Source organism: Coenobita brevimanus, chromosome 30 (genome assembly GCF_032717465.1).
Source record: "Coenobita brevimanus isolate Jiangsu-jjx chromosome 30, ASM3271746v2, whole genome shotgun sequence".
Classification (NCBI taxonomy): Eukaryota; Metazoa; Arthropoda; class Malacostraca; order Decapoda; family Coenobitidae; genus Coenobita; species Coenobita brevimanus.
Genome location: NC_136983.1, coordinates 15,709,217 through 15,733,266, shown reverse-complemented (window position 1 = coordinate 15,733,266; position 24,050 = coordinate 15,709,217). Strand labels below are relative to the sequence as shown.

General features: G+C 39.6%; 1 protein-coding gene and 1 pseudogene across 1 annotated transcript; both read right to left on the bottom strand.

The window, feature by feature from the left end:
• Positions 1-37: 37 nt before the first annotated feature.
• LOC145395241 (uncharacterized) lies at positions 38-7,679 on the bottom strand. Its single transcript, XM_080268930.1, has 3 exons — positions 6,410-7,679; positions 5,622-6,079; positions 38-121 (listed from the first exon to the last, which is right to left on the bottom strand). The coding sequence occupies exons 1-3, from the start codon at positions 7,677-7,679 to the stop codon at positions 38-40; spliced, it is 1,812 nt and encodes a 603-aa protein (XP_080125056.1).
• Positions 7,680-19,811: 12,132 nt separating this feature from the next.
• On the bottom strand, positions 19,812-19,931 carry LOC145395328 (5S ribosomal RNA; annotated as a pseudogene).
• Between the last annotated feature and the right edge of the window lie 4,119 nt (positions 19,932-24,050).

Below are 24,050 nucleotides of genomic sequence, written 5' to 3'. Positions count from 1 at the left end.
GTACTAGGGTTACATGGATCAGTCTGCACCCCAGCATCTACTGGTTACACTTCTGCTCCTCCTTCCTGGGCTGAGCATGCACAGCTATGGTCTGCATTATTAGGCAGGTTGTTATCTCCAACTGGAATGTTGAAAAGAAAATTAAACCCATGAGCACATGACTTAGCATGTTAAATTGATGTTTTATATTAGTAGTAGCGACTGAGGATGAGAAAGATTGACAAGTTGTCTATATGGAAGATAGCTAGTGTGTTTTTAAAACTGGATAATGGGGAATTACTGCATTTCCAATGGAAATCATACCTAAAACCACCTGTATAACATGGAAAAGAACAGGAAGAAAAAATAATAATCATCAGTGGAAGGTTAAATGAATGATTTACTTGAAGCAGTAGAAGGACCTTACCAGTTCAAGTCATATTCCTCCAGGTTGTTGTCTGAGCATTTTCAGAGTGGTAAATTACCTTTTCCTACTAAAAAAAATTTCCCAATGCTTTTACTATCACGTTCTTTAAGCCATACCTATGATTGTCTGTCTTACTCAATGTACTTGAAGGTTTTCCTTTCCCAACTTCCCAACTGGTTGCTAGGCTAGGTTAGGTTGGGTTAAGGTAAATTATTTAGTACAGTCGTTAGGATTGGTTTAGTTACACACATAGGAGAACCCCTTTCGCCATTACCCTGCGAGATGAATGAACTGACTGCCTTAATGGAACATAGCTAAAAACAATGGGGAAGCAAATTTAGCAAAAAAACGTTCATGTACCACCCCAGAACTATTAAAAATATAGTAGACTATCAGGAAGAAGTGATTTAGTAAGGTGCTTCTACTGATTCAGATAAAGCATATGCTTACCAGTGGATGTGATAACCATTTGAAAGGAAAAAAATACTAATACAATTTTATGAAAATTACCAGTAATTGTGGGTGTAGACACATGCCTGCTGGAGCATATTTCAACCTCTGGCCAGTCCTGAATGTGATCAAACACAAACACTTCCTCAGTTGGTGTCTTTCGGTCACTTTGAGTTGATGCTGGGTTTGGGCTGGTGTTAGCAAGGCACGATTCTTCCTCACCTACTTTTTGTCCTTTACACTGAAGTCTATTTTTCTGTCTAGTAATATTTGCATAGCAGTTTCTCCCCCACCCATTATATTCAAACAGCACTGGATCTGGGTTTCCAGGTGCTGGTCTTCCTTTCTTCCATCCAATGAAATGCAAGGAGTAGATAGCATGATTACGAGTGGCTTTCCATCCCACTTCCCTCCTGCACCTCCCTTCCCACACTTTTCTTCTTACTGGTTCTGTCTTGGCAGATGGGAACCTGGCCCAGCCTTTGACATATGTTGCACCCTTCCTTCTTGTTGTCTTTCTTGAATCTGACTTGCAGTCAGCCACAGCACATATAAAGTATGTCATATGGAATGTGAATGTTTACGAAGTTTGTTGACATGCAGGTCTGGAACCGTGCCCGCATTCTCCATCTTTGTACAGCATATAACTCTGTGAATTTAACTTGACAGCAATATCCATGACTTTAAAATGGTGTTAGTTCATATAAATATGAATATTAATATTGCTACTCAGTCGTGCTGATCGTTCTTTACCTTATACAACAAATTCTAGCAATGGTTATAATGGTTGGTACTGGTGAAATATAAGCAGTTTTACACATATAATCTGCAAATAATAATACTTTAGACATATATTAACTATTATTTGCTTCTCAAGCTGTGAAACGTTTCAGCGTATGTGAGTTGAGAGATAAATCATAGATTCTTTGCCGAGTTTGTTCCTTTGCCACCTGTGATCTGTCTGTCGGATAAACAGTGGCGAAACTTATGCTAAACCGGGAACACCAGAGAGGAGGTTGATTCAAAGGGCAGCCATCTTGTCAAATTTCGCATTTTTTCATGTCATTCAAACAAGTACATAAATCAGTCATTGGAAAATAAGTACTGGTATTATTACAACTTTAAACTCACTTGCAAATGACCCAACACAATCAAATAAATTTATACCAATACTTAATTACTCAAAAATCTCAAGCAAAAGACAAGAAATGAATAATCTCAAACATTAGGATAATACCTATAACAGAAATGGATATTTGGTAAGTAACAGAAAACTAGTGATGACTAGACAGTGACTAAGAAAAAAAGGACAGAATACTATATTATTCTTAACATACTCCCCACCATAGGAGCACTTTAGCTCCTATCCAAAGTTGAGCAAATTAGAAAACTACAGTATTTTATGTTAAAGAAAATGAACTATTCTTCAGTTCCACAAATTACAAAACTACAAAATTATCCTCTTTCTTAAAGCTATAGTTTAGAAATCACAAATCCAATACTGTACGAGGCTTTATTATACGCCCTCTTCTAGATACCTTCACCTGTTCATGACTTTCAGTTTCATCATCATCATCAGCCACTTCAACATTGTTTTCATCCCTGTTTTGGGCAAAGTTTTTTTGAGTAGCTGGTGAATTTAAATCATCACAATTTATGTCATAAAAAATCTCTAAGTCATGTAACTTCTGAACAGGTCTACACAATATATCCTTGACAGTTTGTACCTTTACACATCTTACTACACCATCCCTGCCAGGAAATAAATCAGTAATTATGCCCAGAGGCCAATTCATTCTAGGGACATTATTTTCCCTAATTAAAACTACAGAACCCCTCTTCAGGTTACAATTAGCTTTAAATCCCTTCACAGTAGGAGGCAAATTCTTTAAGTAATCATCACTCCACATTTTCCAGAATTGGTCGAGTTGTCTCTTATGAACAATTTCTCTTTCACTTAAATTTTTGTTACTTATATCCAAAGGTTTATCAGAAACATGAGGCTGAAATACCGCAACTCGACCAATCAGAAAATGTGAGGGTGTCAAGGGGTCAGCAACATCTGGTTCTTCATTGACATATGTAAGAGGTCTAGAATTGACACAAGCTTCTACTTCAACCAAAGTTGTCTCAAGTTCACATGTAGTCAAGCATTTAGTGCCAAGAGATTTCTTAAGAGCTGATTTAACAGACCTCACAAGCCGTTCCCACCAACCTCCCCACCATGGGGACCTGGGAGCGATGAATTTCCATTCAGGGCTTAATAGACTAAAATACTGCTGAAGCTTACTTGCTACACTCATAAAGGTTTTGGCATTGTCAGAGTAAATCACTGAAGGGAGACCTCGCCTTGCGGAGAATCTCCTTATGGCCAACAGACAATCAGGTACTGAAAGTGAGTCTGTCAATTCTAAGTGGATAGATCTTGTGACAGCACAGGTAAATAATAAAAAAATATACAATTTATTTGAAGGACTATCAACTGCAAATAATGGGCCAGCAAAATCTAATCCAGTTATAGCAAAAGGGAATGTAGATTTAACTCTCAATTCTGGCAAAGGGGGTGCTGGTTGGTTACAAGGCCTTGAGTCAAACCTTTTGCAAGCTACACACTCTTTGCAAACTCTTTTAGCAAGTCTTCTTAATCCAATTATCCAGTAAGAATTTCTAACAGTTGACATAAGCGTGTGAACACCAGCATGCTTCAAAAATTTATGTTGAAACAGAATTATGAGTTTGGCCACATGACAATTTGGTATAATTATTGGGTGTTTGCTGTCATAACTCAGGTCAGAATTCTGTAATCTACCTTTAATTCTGAGCAATCCATCAGAATCTAAAAATGGATCAAGGTTCCTCAGTGAAGAATTTCTAGGGAGTGGTTTACCTAGTGACAAAGCATTTCTTTCTTTCTCATAAAATTCTTTCTGAACACAGATGAAAATTTTGTCCTTTGCTTTACTCAATTCATTACAAGTGAGAGGACCTGAAAATTTAGTACTATTGGGTTTAGAATTGTTAATGAATCTCAAAACCCATGCAGTAATATTCATGATCTTGGTAAAATCACTCCATTTATTAAAATCAAAGGCAGCTGTGGCTTCCTCAACAACAGTCATAACCAGGCCTTCTCCCCTGAATTCTTCACAGGGAAAATCAACATCATTTGTCTCATACTCATCAATAATCTCAGTAAACAAGTTCATTGAGGAATCAGATAACCATTTTGGACCTTGAAGCCACAAGTCATTTGAAATTAGTTGATCACCAGTCACACCTCGAGTAAGCAAATCAGCAGGATTATCTGCACCAGGGCAATGGAACCAGTGACTTGGAGATGTTAAAGTCTGGATTTCTGTTACTCTAGTGGCAACAAACATTTTCCACTTAGCAGGATTCCCCTTAATCCAAGACAAAGCAATCTTAGAATCTGTCCAACAAATTAGCTTAACATCATCACTCAGATGTAGGGCAGATTTAACAAAGTTAATGAGACGAGCACTTAACAGAGCTCCAAGTAATTCCAACCGTGGCAAGGTAACCCGCTTGATAGGAGCAACTTTTGCTCTAGACATAACAAAGGAAACATTAAATTGATTATCTGATTTAGGAATCAGCAAGTAAATACAAGAGCCATATCCTTTCTCAGAGGAATCACTAAAAGCATGAACTTCCAAGCCAGTTACTGAATTCAAAGATAGGCCTGGAAAATAGCATCTGTCACTCTCAAAATTCTTAATTAGCTGAATGCTGTTAATCCAGCACTGAAACTTATATTGCAACTCATGAGGCAAAATTTCATCCCAGCCAAGTCCTAGACGCCAAATCTCGAAAACAAATTTTTAGCATACATAGTGAAAGGACTAATTAAGCCGAGAGGATCAAACAGTCTAGCAATGAAACTTAATACATTTCTTTTAGTGAAATTTAAATCAAACTTATTATCCAAGTTGAGACCCTTAAAGGAAAACACATCTTCTGAGGAATTCCAGTACATTCCTAACAATTTTGTTACACCAACCTCATGTTCAAACTGTTCATGCTGATTAATCAAATAATCATTGTTAGTGTGCCATTTGGATAAAGTCATGCCTGCATCGGACAATATACTTTTAGCTTCACTAAACATTTTGCAGGCTTCTTCTACAGTATCTGCTCCTGAGAGCCAATCATCAACATATAAATTTTCCTTAAGTTCTTGTACTGTGACAGAATTATGGTAAGAGTCTAAATGGTGTTTGATAGTGGCATTCAATAAAAATGGACTACTAGCGTTACCAAAGGGCACCTTTACAAATCTCATCACACGAACTATATCACCACATTGCCACAAAAAACGGTGAACATCTTGATCAGGGCATTGTACCTTTATCTGCAAAAAGGCTTTAGTAATGTCTGCTGTTAAGGCAATATTCCATTTTCTGAATCTTATTAAAATTTCTACAAGATCAGGAATTAATGAGGGACCAGATTCCAAACAATCATTCAGTGAAACACCATTAGGTCCTGCTGCAGAAGCATCAAAAACAGGCCTTACTTTAGAGGAAACACTGTCTCTAATTACTGGTCTATGTGGCATATAGTAAGTGGGATAAGGACTTTCTAACTCAGAGAAAGGAACCTCAACAATAATGTTATCCTGCTCATAACTCTTAAATACCTTGTCATATTCTTCTTTCAGATCAGGGCTTTTGTTAAATTTATAGTTCAGTACAGACAATCTCTTTCTAGCATGTTTCTCATTATTTAGTAGACTTAATTTTACCTCATCACTTATCCAAGGCAAAGCAACCTCATACCTGTCATCAACATACTTAATTGTGTCCTCAAATTTGTCCAAAACAGGGTCATTAGGTGGTTTATCTTTCTCAGTATAAATACCCACACTTTCAAGACTCCAAAACTTATGCAAATCTGACTCATTGACATTTTTGGTTGCACTGATACATAGCATTTGATGAGATACACTCTCCACATGGCCGCTCAAACATGAACCAGACAAAATCCAACCAAATACTGATTCATGGGCCACTAAGTCATCAAATCTGACAACATTATCAGCCGAAACGAATTTCCAATAATTATCAACACCAACCAACATATCTAAAGTGAGGTCACGGTCACGTCCATAGTCCTCAGCCAAATGTAGCTGTGAAAGAGACTGCATATCATCATCAGGCAGCCTCTGACGTCGCAAAGGAGGACAAATAGACATAACTTCAACTGCAAGTACAGAATGGTTATTACCCTCAATGTCAACTAAATTCAAGTCATACACATTCCTTTCTTTACTGTCTTGTGATTTCTGATTACCAAAAGCAGAGTAGGAGGTGTATTTTGAAGTGATCCATTTAGGTTTAACCCTTCTGACAAAATTATGACTCACATAGGTGGTATCTGCTCCTAAATCAAACATAACAGTGGCCAAAACAGACTTACCACTACTTGAACAAACTTTGACTTTGGCTGTTTGCAAAACAGTAGACTTTTTCATTCTTCGATCATGAGAAATACCAACATGTTCAACAATACTGACTGAATCATTAGACTGACCTTCTGACTTTTGACTAGAATTTTGTTTAAGTGAAGGTTTATTGTGAGTCTCTGAATTAGTTTTACCATTGTTGCAGAAGAGAACATTATGGGACCCATTACATTGAGTGCACTTAACTTTACCTTTACAACCTTTAGAAACATGGCCCCTGGAAAGACACTTAAAACACAAATCAGCTTGTCTAACCTTCCCCTCTCGACCATGTCTGTCCAACCTCAAGATGTGCCAGCACTTCTCAGACTTGTATAGCTTCTGGCAGAACACACACTGCGGTGAACCTTCCTCGGATGTGGTCTGCAGGGCTGAAGCAGAACCAATCTTCCTCCTTTCGGTAACTTCTCGCTGAGGGTTGCCTTTCTCCACGGACAGTTCCTTGAAAGTTTCAGACCTCTCACGACGCTGGATCTCCTTCTGCAGAAACTTGAGGAGCCACTCCAGGTCGCCTTCATGTCCAGAACTTTCCCTCGACCATTCCAAACGTATTTCTTGTGGAAGACGAGACAGGATAACTGGAGTCAACACCACACCGTATTGGTTACCGTTGATACCGAGGCCTTCCAAACTTCTCACATGCCTCAGCAGCTGATCTTGAAGCTTCCACAACGAATCGACGTAACTGGTTCCCTTCACTCTGGGTGTTAAAGAGGCATTTAGTAAACCCTGGACATGGGCAAATATTATCCTCTCTGGACGGCCAAATCTTTCCTTGAGGAGGTTACAGGCCACAGTGTAGTTTGCAGTGGTAAGTGCTATCCCCTGGATGACTGATAGAGCTTCTCCTTGAAGTAATGATTGCAGATAGCTGAATTTGCTGATAACTGGCAGCTCACTCTGGTCCACTAAAGCCTCAAATCTGTCCCAAAACGACTGCCAATCTGTCAGTTCACCAGAAAATTTAGGGAGCTCTAGTCTGGGTAATTTAACTTCTGACTTATCTTTACTAGATGTAGATACAGTGCTACTATCATTTGTTGCATCCTTGAGTCTTTTGGCAGCCTTAGCTCTAACCTTTCTTGCTGTCCTTCTAACTTTATCTGCTTTCTCTATGTCTTCCTCTAACTCAGCAGGGTCTTCTAATTCTAACTCCACTGCTGACTGAAGATCATCTAAATTTGCTAGCCGCTTATCAAAATCACTAACGGCTGCTTCTAATAACTCTTGAGTGGTAGACTCGTCATCTAATAACTCTCTTAACTCAGTAATGCTTCGAGTCAACCAACCTTTGGCAGCCGTCCTCCTCTTTACCAAGTCTTCCGACGATTTCGCCATTCTTCTCGCAACTAAACCGGGCTAAATACCTTCTAGCAGACGTCATCTAAAGGCTCCCGGGTCTGGGCACCAGAAAATGTCGGATAAACGGTGGCGAAACTTATGCTAAACCGGGAACACCAGAGAGGAGGTTGATTCACAGGGCAGCCATCTTGTCAAATTCCGCATTTTTTCATGTCATTCAAACAAGTACATAAATCAGTCATTGGAAAATAAGTACTGGTATTATTACAACTTTAAACTCACTTGCAAATGACTCAACACAATCAAATAAATTTATACCAGTACTTAATTACTCAAAAATCTCAAGCAAAAGACAAGAAATGAATAATCTCAAACATTAGGATAATACCTATAACAGAAATGGATATTTGGTAAGTAACAGAAAACTAGTGATGACTAGACAGTGACTAAGAAAAAAAGGACAGACTACTATATTATTCTTAACACTGTCCGTAGGAACTGCAGTGTCTGACGAAAATCACATTTTTTTTTCTTTTAATATCTTTGCTGATGACTACTGGGAGTATCTGAATAAAAGTATAAATAGAGAAATATCCGTACATATGTGTAAAAACAGATAAATCTTCATCCCTTGACGTATATAACCAACACCAAAAAAATGTGTAAAAACAGATAAATCATCATCCCTTGACGTATATAACCAACACCAAAAAACATATGGACATCACAAAGTATTTTGTTACCTCATTATTAGGCACCAAACACACCTTAAATGAATGAGAAAAATTTATACATTATTCATCTCATTCATTAATTGCCAGACGCCATGTATCCCAAACGGGGTGACCAAGGACTTAGAGTTAATTGTTTTACAGGGAGGGGCACTAATCCTCCACCAACCCCACTTGACAGGTAGGGAGCATGTATGGTTTCGATATATTGATACCACCCAGCATTGTACATGGTTTTATGGCTTAGAGGAAGGACAAGCAGGAGAATCCTGTTGTCATAGGCGGTTGAGTAAGAAATTCCACCTATCCCTCTGCCTTGAACTCTGAGTTATCTGTTTTACAGGGAGGGGTACAAATCCTCCACCAACCCATTTGACACGTAGGGAGCACGTATGGTTTGGATATATGGGTATCACCCAGCATTTTCTGAATCTCGTGCACCCACTCCCAGTGAAGGGAAGCAAGGCATCCAAGGGCGCCAGTCCAAAGTCCTCACTAAATCATTCAATCGGTAGTAGCGACAAGCAGTGTGTACAAAGGGCAGGGACGTAATCAACACAAGCTGATGACTTGCGCTTACTGGGAATTCCTCGTTCATGGGAAACAATTGCAAGCCCCAGTCCCTATCATGAAGGGGTTTGAACGGGTTACCCGCTCCTCTCGGAGGGGAAAAACATGCTGATCCCTTCAGTGTAGTGCGCATGCAGCCCAGAACATCTAAGGGCATCACAGACCTGTTATTGCTCAATCTCGTGCAGCTAGAATTGCTACAATATTTTCATGAAAAAATACCCATATGTAAGGATTATGCATTGTCCTGAAGATAAAATTGGAAATTAATAATTCTGCCGGTATCTAGTATCCACTCCTTAAGTCCCGTACACACTGGGCATCAAGCTGCGCAACAAGTTGCAGCCTCACGACCTGCAACATGTTGCCGACGGGCAAGAGTGTCCACACTAGAGCCTCACAAGTTGCGCCACTTGTTGAGCGACACCCGTGGAGGATGGATGACAGCTGCTCTCAAGAAACTGTTCTGTGGAGTGTGGTGACTTTATGTTGCGCCAAAAAGAAGGCTTTACAGAAAAGAAAGAAGAGAATGCGGTGCAAGAAATGGCTTTTACAGCGACCAGCAAGAGGCAGCTTTAACCCCTTAACTGCGGGGCGTCACTTTCGTGGCGCTTGGGAGCAAGGGATCATACCGCGGGGCGTCACTTTTGTGATTCTGTGTTAATTTGAATTCACCCGGGCTTTCAAGTGGTGGCTTGTAACATCTATCAGTACTGCCTATGTCCAACACTAGTCAGCACTCCTAATTTCATCTGTACTTCCATCCATTGTTGACAATTTAGCCATTTCTCCCTGTTCTTGACTCCCCTCCCTACCTCCCCTCCATTACCCTATCCTCTCGCCTGCCTGGCCGTGCTACGCTAAGTAAATCTTCCCTGGGATTTTTCACTGATTTCATCCATTGAAATAAGCCCTATGCCCTATTCTTATACCAAATAACATATACAAGAAAGAAATAAGGTAAGTGAGAGTGCCATATACCTAGAATTGGCTAATTATCACCTGACAACACCTCACGTGCACTCGTTTGCTAATTTTCGCTGTTTATTTCCCCTTGAAATATGCTGTATAATCTATTTTCGTAATAAAAATATATATAAGAAAGGAAGGGAGAAGCCTAAGTGATATTTACATTCACCTGGAACTACCTAATTATTGCAGGCCACCACACTGTATTCTACGCTAAGTAAATCTTCCCTGGAATTTTCCATTGATTTCATCTATTGAAATAAGCCCTATGCCCTATTCTTATACCAAATAATATATACAAAAAAGAAATAAGGTAAGTGATAGTGCCATACACCTGGAATTGGCTAATTATCACCTGACAACACCTCACGTGCACTCGTTCGCTAATTTTCGCTGTTTATTTCCCCTTGAAATATGCCGTATAATCTATTTTCGTAATAAATATACATATAAGGAGGGAAGGGAGAAGCCTAAGTGATATTTACATTCACCTGGAAGTACCTAATTTATTATGTATTGTCTTGGTTTCCTGCCAATCATTTCATTGCTACATATTAGCAGGTCTCACAAGGTTTAAGTTGTTAGCTTTGCACTCACCCAACCCAGGCGGCAGGAGGCCACCACTATCAGTTCACTGTCGTCTTTCAAAGTGAAGGTACGTCTGTTTGCTCCTGCTAACTACCGCCGTTTTTCAGCCCCAAGCAAAGGGCACTGTGACCTTTACCCCCTACTAAACCTCGTGTGGAAAGAGGTAAAGGGCTGACAATTGATAAAAGAGTGACTACGATCTTTCTATTGAGTAAAACAGTGCAAGTGGAATTGTAAATAATGTGTAAATAATGTGTAAACAGCAAGTGAAAGCAATGAATGTACATATACGTGAACAGTGGAAAATCAAGTGACAGTGCATAACACAGTGTAAATAAAATAGAAATGTAAATAACGTAAATAAAATAGAGAACGTAAATAGAAATGTAAATGAGTAGTATTATAAGAATACGAGTATATACCCTAGGAGTAATGAAAGTGAAAGTTTCACTCTAGCATGTATGAATACTATAAGTTATGAGAGTGAAGGTGAAAGTGACATTCACTCTCAATGCTAGTATACAGGACGAGAAAGTGAATGCTACGTATTTTACTGAAATAAATTGAATGCCTTCATTGACAATAAACTACTATTACTGAAGGAAACTTATGGATAAAGACTGTAGATATATATAAGTGTTCTATAGTAATAGAAATATAAACTGTGAGTGTTTTTATGAATAATAAATGACAGAACACCAGCGGCAAACTAGCGCAAGTGGGAAGGTAACACGCCCTCGTAATTTTCACTGATTACACAGTGTTTTTTTTTTGGAGTATGGATTCCAAACTATTTGAGAATCATAGAATAGTGTTTCTAGTGATAATATCAGACTGTGGTAATCATATTACAGGTTGTCGGGAAGTGTAAAGTGGAGACTTTGTTACCCAACTTCAGAGGTCTCCACAAGTCCTATGGTACTCGACGAAGGCTCAACAAACACCCCAGGAGAAAGCTGAAGGTATGTGCCATAAGCATATATGATTTTAATATTCTAGGACTAATAACTGATTTTTGGCAAATATTTTTAGAGAGTCTATCGAAGCGCGAACATGCCCGCGGGAGCCGCAAGAAAAAGCAAAACAAGCCCGCGGTGTATGTGTTAATCAAATTTTCACGGAGGTAGTGATTGAAAATGACAGTGACTTTGAGAACTATACACAAATGCCTGTACAAGCTTATTATAATTTACTTGAAAAAGCAAAGCCACTGATTACCAAGCAAGACACCCTTCTCCGAGATAGCATCCCACCAGGAGCGCAGCTGGAGGCTACTTTGAGATTCCTGGCATCTGGAGGCACATATACAAGTCTGCAGTACTCTACCAGCATATCAAAGCAGAGCTTGAGGAAAGTTATTCCAGAGACCTGTACTGCTATTTATCTAGCCTTGAAGGAAGACTGTTGGTAGGGATCTATAAATTATTGAACATTGGGTACATAAAATTAAAGTATATGAAAATAATATCTTTACTGAATACGAGATTGGGTGAAAGTATAAAGGCGCTGGTATGCATCCTAACTTATATTGGCAATAGTTAATAGATAGCACCATCTGTATTTAAAGAAAAAAAAAACTATATATGAAAAAAAATGCAAAGGAAGTTTGAGCTGTTAAGGAATTCAAACATCACAAATTCAATGAAAGTAATATATATAATTATTTTCTCCTGTACAGTTTATGAACAAATCCATAATTGGCATACTTATCAGTAAATGCTAATATGTATTCATATAAGGAAACTAAATAATCCCTCAGCTCGCAACACTTGATGGTCTTTTGTTAATGAATCCACAGATCCCATGAACAGTACATTATTAATTAGTTTTTTGCAAGTTTTCGTTGACTTTCTGTCATCTATTTAAGTTCACTGTCAACAACATTACCATAATCATCGCATGGATCATGTGGATGACTGGGAATAGAGGAAAGTTTCGTTAATGCCATATCCATGATGTCATCAATCTCATCCACTTGCTTCCTTTTCCTTGATGGACCAGCATGTGAGACTGATGACTTGGCTGAGTTATTAGATGGGGTGGGTGAAGGTGTAGGAATCACTTTTGTGGGTGATTGTGTGGGAGGAGCCACGTTGTGGGTGATGGTGTAGGAGGAGCCACTGCTGTGAATGAAGGTGTAGGCGGGTCCAGAGATGTGGGAGATGTTGGATGTGATATGGTGGGCACTGTGGTAGTGAAATGAGAAGGTGTAATTGCTATGACACTTCAAGCAACGAGCTCTTGATGGGTATCAACCTGTCCATTGTTCACCAGGGAGTTGTTCAAGCCTGTAGTGTCCTAAAGATATTTTTTTTTATTAATGCATAGCCTAAAACACATGCACACAACAAATAAGTAAACAAACACACACACACACACACACACACACACACACACACATACTTGTATAGGCTATGTATATATATATATATTTATATATATATATATATATATATATATATATATATATATATATATATATAGAGAGAGAGAGAGAGAGAGAGAGAGAGATGGGGAAAAACAAATGATTCTCTATTGCTGGTATTTTTTTCAGATACTTAGAACATCAAATGAGTGGATGGCAGTCGCGAAGGACTTTGAGAAGATGTGGAATTTTCTTGTGTTGGTGCCTTGGACGGAAAGCACATCGTCATCTGGCCTCCAAAGAACAGTGGGTCGTATTATATTAATTATAAAGGAACACACAGCTTGTTCTAATGGCAGTGGTGAATGCAAATTATGAATTCATGTACGTCGATGTGGGCACAAATGGAAGTGTCAGAAGGCGGAGTGTCGGCCAACTCCACCCTATGTTCTTTGCTGGAGAAAGGGAGAGTGGCCCTTCCCAAGGATAAAGCGCTGCCTGGGAGTCAGAGAGTTCTTGCATTTGTGCTAGTTGGAGACAATGCTTTCCCTCTGACACGGTATCTGATGAAGCCAGATCAAGAACAGGAACGCATATTTTCATACAGACTTTCACGTGCACGTTGCACTGTTGAAAATGCGCTCGGCATCATGTCTAATAAATTTCGCATTTTACAGAACGCAATAAATCTTGAACCAACTAAGGTGGAGAAGATAGTGATGGCATGCACAAACCTTCACAATTGCCTTCGAAGGGAGTGCACAGCCGAATACACACCTGTGGGAAGTTTAGACAGTGAGTACCCAATGGAAGCGTCCCTTTCCCCAGGTGCATGGAGACAGGATATGCAGCTTACACCTTTGGAAAGAATGCGACGAAATCCCACAGAGGAAGCCAAGGAGGTTAGAAGAGAATATATGAAGTATTTCAATGACTTCAGGGCTGTTCCATGGCAAAGGTGCATGTGTGGTTTGGCAAAGGCAGATATGGATATACATTGAATAACTTAGGAGAGAAGACAGCACTGAAGATGTTCATGTAGCACAAGGGAAAAGGGAGACAGAGCAGAGACAGCAAGCACAAGAGAAAAAGAATGTATCCAAGTAATAGATACTGCAATCATAATTTCTGATGTTATTATGTTTAAGCTACTACCCTGTTACTTTTGGAACTATGTTTAGGAATTATCTTCAGTTTATAATGGAAAATTAGCTATTTACTAGCCTCCTATGTATGCCAGAGATCAGTAGTGCTGCACATAAAATTTGTGTATACGTTTTACTACTTAAGTCTTTCAGTATTGGAGCATAGGAAGATATCTGTTTTATATTAGGAATCAGTACAATGTAGCCTACAATGTACTATTACTACTACTACTACTACTACTACTAATCATAATACTCCTACTACTACTACTAATGCTACTGTACTACTACTACTTAGGAGTAGCCAGGTAGTATTATATGTATACATACTACAGTATTTGCTTTTAGCTTAAGAACAGTTTATGATAAGCACAGTATACCTTATTCGATGATTCTATTCTTAATAGAAAAAATTTAAAGCATCTTTCCCATCACAACCTTCTTTCTGATCGTCATTATGGGTTCAGTCAGGGACGCTCCACAGGCGATCTTCTCACCTACCTTTCAGACTCCTGGTCATCCTCCTTTCGGGACTTTGGCGAAAGCTTTGCCATTGCACTTGACATCTCAAAGGCTTTCGATCGAGTCTGGCATAAATCTTTAATTTCCAAACTGCCCTCTTACGGTTTCTATCCTTGTATCTGTGCCTTCATCTCTAGCTTCCTTTCTGGTCGTTCTGTAGCCGCTGTTGTAGACGGCTATCGTTCTTCTCCTAGATCTATTAACAGTGGTGTTCCTCAGGGCTCTGTCCTATCACCAGCTCTCTTCCTTTTATTCATCAATGACCTTCTAAGCTGTACATCTAACCCTATCCACTCATACGCTGGTGACTCCACCCTTCACCTTTCCATTCGATTCCCACCACGACTATCTCAGCAGTTACTTCAACAGGCAAGGGATGAGGCTATGGCACACCTAATGTCTGACTTGGCTCGTATCCCTGACTGGGGTAAAAATAATCTGGTTGTTTTTAATGCATCAAAGACTCAGTTTTTGCATCTACCAACCCGACAAAAACTTCCACAGGTATACCCACTTATGTTTAATAATACTCAACTTAATCCTGCATCATCGTTGAACATGCTTGGGGTTTCATTTACTCAGGACTTGTCTTGGAAAGATCATATTACATCTCTTGTAAAATCTGCTTCCAAGCGATTGGGTGTGCTAGGCCGACTCAGTTCCTTCTTTGCCCCTGCACAACTGTTGACTTTATACAGGGGTTTTATCCGCCCCTGTGTGGAGTACAACTCTCATGTGTGGGGAGGTTCCCCACATACAGCTCTTCTCAATAGGGTGGAGTCAAAGGCTTTTCGTCTCATTAACTCTCCCCCTCTTACTGACTCCCTTCAACCTCTGTCTCTTCGCCGCAGTGTTGCATCTTTATCTCTTTTCTATCGCTACTTCAATGGTCACTGTTCCTCTGAACTGTCTGCATGCATTCCTCCACCTCTACGACGGGTGCGTAGCACCCATCTAGCAGCAAACTCTCACCCTTTTTCTGTCCAACTCTAATGCAAGAGTTAACCGTTACTCCCAGTCCTTCATTTATGCAACAGGCCAACTCTGGACCTGTCTCCCTCTGTCTGTATTTCCTGCTTCCTATGATCTCCAGTCTTTCAAACGCATTGTGTCCAGGCATCTCGAAATGAATGGATCTTGAATTTGGCTCTCTCTTGTAATTTGTTTTTCTCTTGGAAGGAACAGTTTTGTGGGCTCATTGCCTTTGGTTCCTTCTTCCTCACATAAAAAAAATATATATTTTGTTGCATCATATTACAGACTCTTTTGTATTGTAAAATTCTGAAAAGTATACATTGTTCTATTAACTAATAAAGCAAGGAGATGGATCTGTTTACACCCTACTATTATTTGCAGCTGTAATACTCATTAACACTGTTGTTTGCAGATGTAATACTTGTTAAATATGACACAGTTATACCTGGGTAGTATCCTGATCTTCAGTGGAGACTGAATCTCGAAGATTTTCGCCATCATCAAGGAAAGCAAGACTGTCAAAGCACCAGAGTCTGGGTTTGTGTACATCGTCGGTTCCTGCCCCTGACTTCTGTGATTCCTTAATTAGCTTGATTTCACGCCTGAACTGCATTCTCAATGTATGCTGCTAAGTCGACTAATACCAAGTCTGTTCACTTTCCTTCAGGGCGCAGGGAGGCGTGGCTTGTGTGTGATGTCAGTTGACTTAAGTATCAGAAAATGTATAAAAGGGCAGACTCAAATTAAACATTGATAATAAGGGGAAACGAAGAAGGGGAAGAAGTGCGGACTCGTTTAACCGTATAACATAGCAGTAGGTTCCCTCATACCCTTACACCTTCCCTCACACCCCCATACCTTCCCTTACACATTTCAGTCTCTTCCCTCACTTCGGGCTGAAAATGTGTCATGATCTGGAGAGTGTAGCATATTCCCAATCGCCACCACGGTCAGGAGCCAACTGAACTTGCGTTTCGTGCAAGCTGACGTCACTCCGATGCTCCGCCCCCTGCACCAGCTTGGACCCGTTTTAGGTGGAAGTGATCCGACTTGGTATTAGTGGACTTAGGTATGCAGTTTCTTCATAATATCTTCAGAAGTTATGGCACATCCCATTGTTTTAGTCATTTCATCCACTAATGCCTTCATTCCACTACTTCGTGGTTGTCTGTCCTTATATTCCTTGGAGTTAACGGCCCATATGCATTGATACTTCTTCAGCATTTCAATAAAATGCATTGTATTTGCTTTTGTCAAGTCTTTGTGTGTCTGCAGTATTTCCTCTGTCATCATTCCCCATATGATCTGGCGTGAAGACTCCCTCCGGATGACAGTCGGGCGGCTACTGCCCAGTGCCCGGCCCACATCAAGTTGCGCAACATGATGTACAAATGCCCTCAAACCAGAACAGCGCATCAGTGCGCGCAACTCGGCCCGCAACACCGAAAATCGGTGATTTTCAACACGTTGCGCAACTTGATGCTCAGTGTGTACGGGGCTTACAGCGAACGCTCTCTGTAATTTGTCAATGTTCAAGTGGCAGAGACATTGTAATCTTAACTGCTTCATAACTCGTGAACATGAATTATAATTGGTATATCTCAGTTGAACCTATACATAAGGTGACAGACCAGGCCATTTCATTCTGTGAGTGTAAGAAAAATAAGAATTTCTCTTATCCCTTAAGCATTGTTAGGTAAGTACAAGGTTTGGATGGTGCTATCTGACGATTATCAAGCCGAATTCTGTTTACTTTCAATGTTAAACAACGGCAAGAGTAGCTAATTATTTTTGTTTATTCTTGCAACTAGCAGATGATTTAACTGAAGATAGCTAGCTTACATATAATTCATTATACCCTCCACTACTTCAGATGGTTACGAAGCTTAAGAATATCAACTAGCGGTAGCAATGTTCTAATTTAGAGAATCTCATTTTACTGAAAAGACTAAGATTCGCTACATTAATGGATGTAGGGATAACCCCCTTAATCCGATGAAGCGTTTCTAGTTTTTTCTTGCTGTTTTCAGACGATTTTTTTTTCAGCAAGGTGTGAAGTAATAAGCTGTAAATGGATTAGTTGAGGTAATTTTCATCCCTGTCACCACAAATGATTTCTCCAACAATTTACAAAACACCTAGGACCTAGCAATAATAAAAAAAAACAGTATGTGTTACTGGATTCAAAGTAACTATATTTCCCATTATCTCTTCCAAACACTTCCCATTACTTACCTGTATACCTTTTCCTTTGCTTTCCCATCTTTTATATTAACTTTGATATATTTTTTCTCCTCTTCCTTTTGTCCCTTCTCTCTGCATCCATTCTTTCCTGGTTTCTTTAACTCCCTCTGATCTCATTTTCTTCTGTTTCCCATTTCCTTCCCTTTCTATCACCTTTTCTTTCTCCTTCCAGCTCCTCTCCTCACCCAGTCTCCTCCTCTCTCCCCTTTCCTTCACACTCTTTTTTTTTTCTTCCTTCGTCTCGTCCTATTCCCCTCCCTCATCCTCTTCCCTCTCTCTCCTCATCTGTTGGATCTCTCTCTCTCTCTCTCTCTCTCTCTCTCTCTCTCTCTCTCTCTCTCTCTCTCTCTCACCAATTCCCCTTGCGTCCGTTTTGCCTCCTCACCTCTCCCCCTTCGTGCTCATTCTCTTAATCCCTTTCTCCTCTTAACCCTTCCTTCTCTCTCTCTCTCTCTCTCTCTCTCTCTCTCTCCCCACTTAACACTACCTGCCTCTCTTTCAGTCTCTACCTCTTTCCTATTTCCCTACCTCTTTTTTCACCGTTCTGCTCTTCCTTTCCTCACCTCTCCTATCTCACTTCCTTTCTCCCTCTTCTCACTCTTCTCCTCTCTCCCCTTTCCATCTTATTCTTTCATCTCTCCACCCAATCTTCTCCACCTCTTCTATCTCTTTTCCTCTCTCCCCTCCTCCCTGCTCTTACCTTGCCAGCTCTGTCGTATACCTGGTAATATTATACCCTGTTTGACTGACCTGTGCAGCTGAGATGTATGGGGCAAGTAGGGTGTGTTTGTTTAGCGGCTGCTGATTGGCCGCCGTTGATGTAAATCTACAGCTTTTCTTATTCTAAAACACATATATTTATATTTTTAAATTGCCTGCAATATAAGCAGACTGCTTAACCATGGAATAATTTCCGAAATTAAAGAGGTCCAAAATAGCTTAAAATGTTTATTGTTATCGAACAAAATTAAAGTTCATTATATACTGTATTGTACAAAACTATGAGTGACGTTTGAAGTAAACTATCCACCCACGGTGCACACCCACGTCCACATGTTGCACTGCATCCTCCCGCGGTGTACACTTACGTCCGCATGTTGCACTGTAATATCCACCCACGGTGTACACCTACGTCCGCATGTTGCACTGTACTATCCACCCGCGGTGTACACTTACGTCCGCATGTTGCACTGTAATATCCACCCGCGGTGTACACTTACGTCCGCATGTTGCACTGTAATATCCACCCACGGTGTACACCTACGTCCGCATGTTGCACTGTAATATCCACCCGCGGTGTACACTTACGTCCGCATGTTGCACTGTAATATCCACCCACGGTGTACACCTACGTCCGCATGTTGCACTGTAATATCCACCCGCGGTGTACACTTACGTCCGCATGTTGCACTGTAATATCCACTCACGGTGTACACCTACGTCCGCATGTTGCACTACAATACATGCCTGCATTTTCTTCAATGACATCATCTGCGGCCAATCAGCAGCCGCCAATCAAACTCACCCTACCCGCCCCATACATCTCAGCTGCACAGGTCAATCAAATAGACTATAGGTGGCAGGACAAGTGGGACTCCGACACTGTATGGGATTAAGCTGGCACGGTACACTGAATTACCCAAAATGTTATGAATTAATGATTCTCTCTCTCTCTCTCTTGAGTTTATGGCTGTTTGGTTTTACAGTTCTCTCGCAAACTCACACCGTCACTCACAGAAGCATTGTCTTCCCCACTTGTCCATTCACTTTAACTTTTCCCATGATTACCCGTCACCTTTTTCTTGATTGCTCGTCTACCATCCAAGACCGTCTCTCAGCTTTCCCCTCCTTTTTCTCACTACATTGGCCCCCACTGCTTACTGAATTCCTAGGTGACTCCCGCACTGTTTCTGTTTCCAATATCATCTCATTTTTCTTACAGCTCTTCACATCATAGATTCATTCATTGCCAGACGCCACGTATCCCAAACGGGGTGGCCAAGGGCTTAGAGTTAATTGTTTTACAGGGAGGGGCACCAACCCCACTTGACACGTAGGGATGCCAACAGCATCTGGTGTTCCCCGGCGGTCACCCATCCAAGTACTAACCAGACCCAACGTTGCTTAACTTCGCTGATCGGACGGGAAGCGGTGACCTCCACGTTGTATTATATATATATATATATATATATATATATATATATATATATATATATATATATATTCAATTATTTTCCCCGCATCCTTCTACCTTAGTGCCATATAGCCATGATATGGCTTGGTCCTGGTTCTTCACTGTTTATGTTTCCTTCATCTCTTCCCTCCCACTCTCTTGCTGTTCTCCTCCATTCTTTCTTGTCCTTGACTCTAGGTACAAGAGATCCTTCTTAAATGGAAGGAGAAGCGTGGCTGTAGGTAGGATTTAGAGAAAAAAAAAATGCTAACTCTTTGCGAACAAGTTTTCTGTACTGATTAACTCCACTCCATGGACGACTCTTTTTTTTTAATCTTGCTGCCTCCAGACGATATTATTCATATACACTGAAAATATTAGTAGCGAATGAACTAATGAACCGAAGTCTTCCATAACCTGAAGCAAATCATATGGAGAAAGCAATAACTTTACCTTGTATATATATATATATATATATATATATATATATATATATATATATATATATATATATATATATACGACGACATACTCCGGTTGATCCGGCAGATAGGGAGAGATGAGGGATGTTTGTATAACCAGGCACTGGAGCCGTCCAGTTATACGAGTATCAGTGCCGCCACATGTCGTCGCTCTGCACCACCTACGAGGGCTGAAAGTGTTAATTAAATGAAGGTGAATGATCGGTATATATACTGATAACATTCCTGAATAATAATTCATAAGAATAATATGTGAATGATGAAGGTACAAATGATGAAGATCAGTTCCGTTGCATGTAAAAATTATGATGTGAAGTGCTCTCCAAATATCACCCTATATGTCTGGACGAAGAGACAGATGTTTCTTAAGCAAAAACTTTCAAGCCATTTAGCTCTATTAATTCTCAAAATGACAGTTTTCATTGTCATATATTGACATTTGTTTAATAACTGAAACAATGTTCTTTGTTTCGCTGATCTGGGGAAAAGATAATCAGACTTGTAATTTACGATATATATATATATATATATATATATATATATATATATATATATATATATATATATATATATATATATATATATATTAGAGAGAGAGAGAGAGAGAGAGAGAGCATAGTCAGCATTATATGGAGGTTAGAGGCTCGGTAATTCGTCTGATAAAATTACGTGGGAACATATGGACAGAAACTGTTAGAATTCAAGGTGCAAAACATACAAAGAGAAAAAAAAAATCACAAGAGACCAATTGAATACAGAGAAGAGGAACTGAGAAACAAGTGTAATATAAAGGAATAAATAAGGAAGAATATAAGTATGGAGGAGTTATAACAAAACATACATACATACAGACCACCGTACATATGTAGAGTGAAACAACACGAAAGAAAGATGAAATGACGGACAGACATAAACACACAGACTGACGGAGAAAAATGGTGAATGTACTATAAAGTGATTAAAAATGACAAAACTCACTAATAGCAGATAGGTATACAGACAGAATGTGATATAAAGACATGCACTGATAGACTACAGACAGACAGAACGGAATAACAACAAAGGAAGAAAACAGAATGATGGATAAACAAATCGATGAGTGACAGATAAACATATAGGCTATAATGAATCAGACGTATTTACAATACATACTTTACAACAAATAGGCAGCATGAATGAGACAGACAGGCAGACATATTGATGGAGGTAGATTAAAAAAGAAGTTTAATAGAATGACAAATACAAACAGACAGAAGAACAGTTTCAAGCAAATATAAATTGATTAACAAACATCGAACCAGGAAGGCAAGCACTGAGGCAGGCACGCGGGTAGATGTAGAATACAAGAAACAGACTGATAATATGACAAATACAGACAAAGAGAATGACAGCTGCAGGCAGATATAAAGGATATACACAAACAGACCGAACAAGGAAGACATGCACAGACACAAACACAGACAGCCAACAATACTGGGTACAGAAATAGCAGGGTCGGATGAATACTGACGCTGATTGACATAGCAGCCCTGAAGCCCTGTTGTATTATCACTCCGTCAACACTGCTCGCAGACAGATGGTTCAGGTGTTATCAATAGTAGGTTACCTTTACATTGCTGGAAAGCCTAATGATATCTGGAAGCCGTGTCCGAGCCTGATGATGTCTCCAAACAATGTAACATCCTAATTAGACATTAATTTTGAACCTTGGTGGATATTCGGTTACCAATGTCGATCTGTTTTAAAGTGGCGGAACTAAGCCACTCCCAAACTTGAATGTTTTGGCCACCCAAAAGTAGCGAAATTTTAGTTACGGGGTAAGAATGAGTCTCATTGGGTACTAGCCGAATTTTAGCTTTGGGGTATGAATGAGTCTATGAGTCTTTATGGTTTCCAAGTAAATCGACTCTCCAATCCGACTACCTTTGGCCATCAGTCGAAATGAAAGTTGTTAGGTATCTTGATCAGATAAGAGTAAATGCGCCGAAGTTTCTTCACACTCTTACAATATACAGTAATATGTTTCAAAATCAGTCTCTCATCAGCCAAAAATGTTGGAACCCCTTCAGTACTAGTACGTATTTCATGTTTCAGTCTCAGTACCAGCTGACGGATGTACTAAATCCGGGTAAACTTTTTGAATACAGGGTTTAGATATAGCCCTCAAGAATCCCGGGCTCCTACGCTCCTAATGGGGCAACGTAGGATTGAATGATGGATGGATGAATCCATGTATTACTAACACAGGCTCTCCTAGTGTGAATAAAATCGTTTGGAAATATCTAGAATACAGTACAATGGACGTCCTCGTGATAAAGGGGTTAAATAGTTTGTTACCGCAGAAACTAGACCTAAAAATGCCGTACATAGTTCAATGATAATGATTCATAATGCAGTTCGAAATTGCTACTTTGGTTCTTTTTTCTTTTGTTACAATGACATCATATATATATATATATATATATATATATATATATATATATATATATTATATATATATATATATATATATATATATATATATATATATATATATATATATATATATATATATTATCAGCTGAGGGTTATACCACAAAGTGGGAAGGGTTTCCGAACTGGCGAAGTTAGATACAGCCTTCAGTAACCACCCCACCACTAAATGAGTTTTATAAAATCAAATAATTTAGTCACTGGCCAGGAGAATATGAAAATGACATCATCAGGCTGAAAGTTATTAATTCTCTCACAACCATGGAAACAAGACATAGAGGTCATTGGTACACTCATGATTACTAATCTCTGACCTTAGAGTCAGCCAAAGTCGTGGTCGGGCGTAGGCTACACAATCAGACACGCTCAACCATCGTTCCAGAAAGGTTTAGTGCTTCAATGAACAATTTTCAAGCGTCACTGAAACACTTTAGCTTCACATATAACATTACTTTTTCAAGTAGGCTAATATAAATGCATTTTAAGAAATAGACATGAAAGTTGGTCATAGTTATTTTTCGTGTGTAATGAGTGCGTGATGGTATTTGACACCCATACTGTTTTTTTTATTTTTTTTATTATTATTAATCTGTTGATAATTTCACTGACCTATTTCTTGAGGCGAGCCTTTAACCGAGCTGTTGATAGGTGATAGTACCACAGCAGCCGGCATCCACACCACATATTCTAAGTATATGCTTTATAATACTTCATTGACAAAAATTTACCATTACATGCTAATTTGAACTTTTTTTTTTTCCCCTGGTGATAACAGGCCCCGTTACCATCCAGTGGGAATGGTTGCGCTACTCCTACACGACGTCGTTGCTGCATTCCCCTTCTGGTTAAAATGTGTTCCAGTTAATGCCGTTCACTCATAAATGATAAATATCCATGATGCTAGTACCCACATATAGTGGCACATGCCTATTTACTTGCGCTTGATTAGTTTAGAGCCCTGAGATGTGTAAAGGAATTAATGACCGGGCTGTCTTGTATCAGACTTGTTTTGATATAAGACGATAAGCTTCTAGAAGAGAGAGAGAGAGAGAGAGAGAGAGAGAGAGAGAGAGAGAGAGAGGACGTGAGAAAACAGATAGAGTACAGGGAATAGGAGGGGGGGGGGAAAGAGAGGATGAGAGTCTTGAAGGAGGAGGAGACTAGAAAAAAA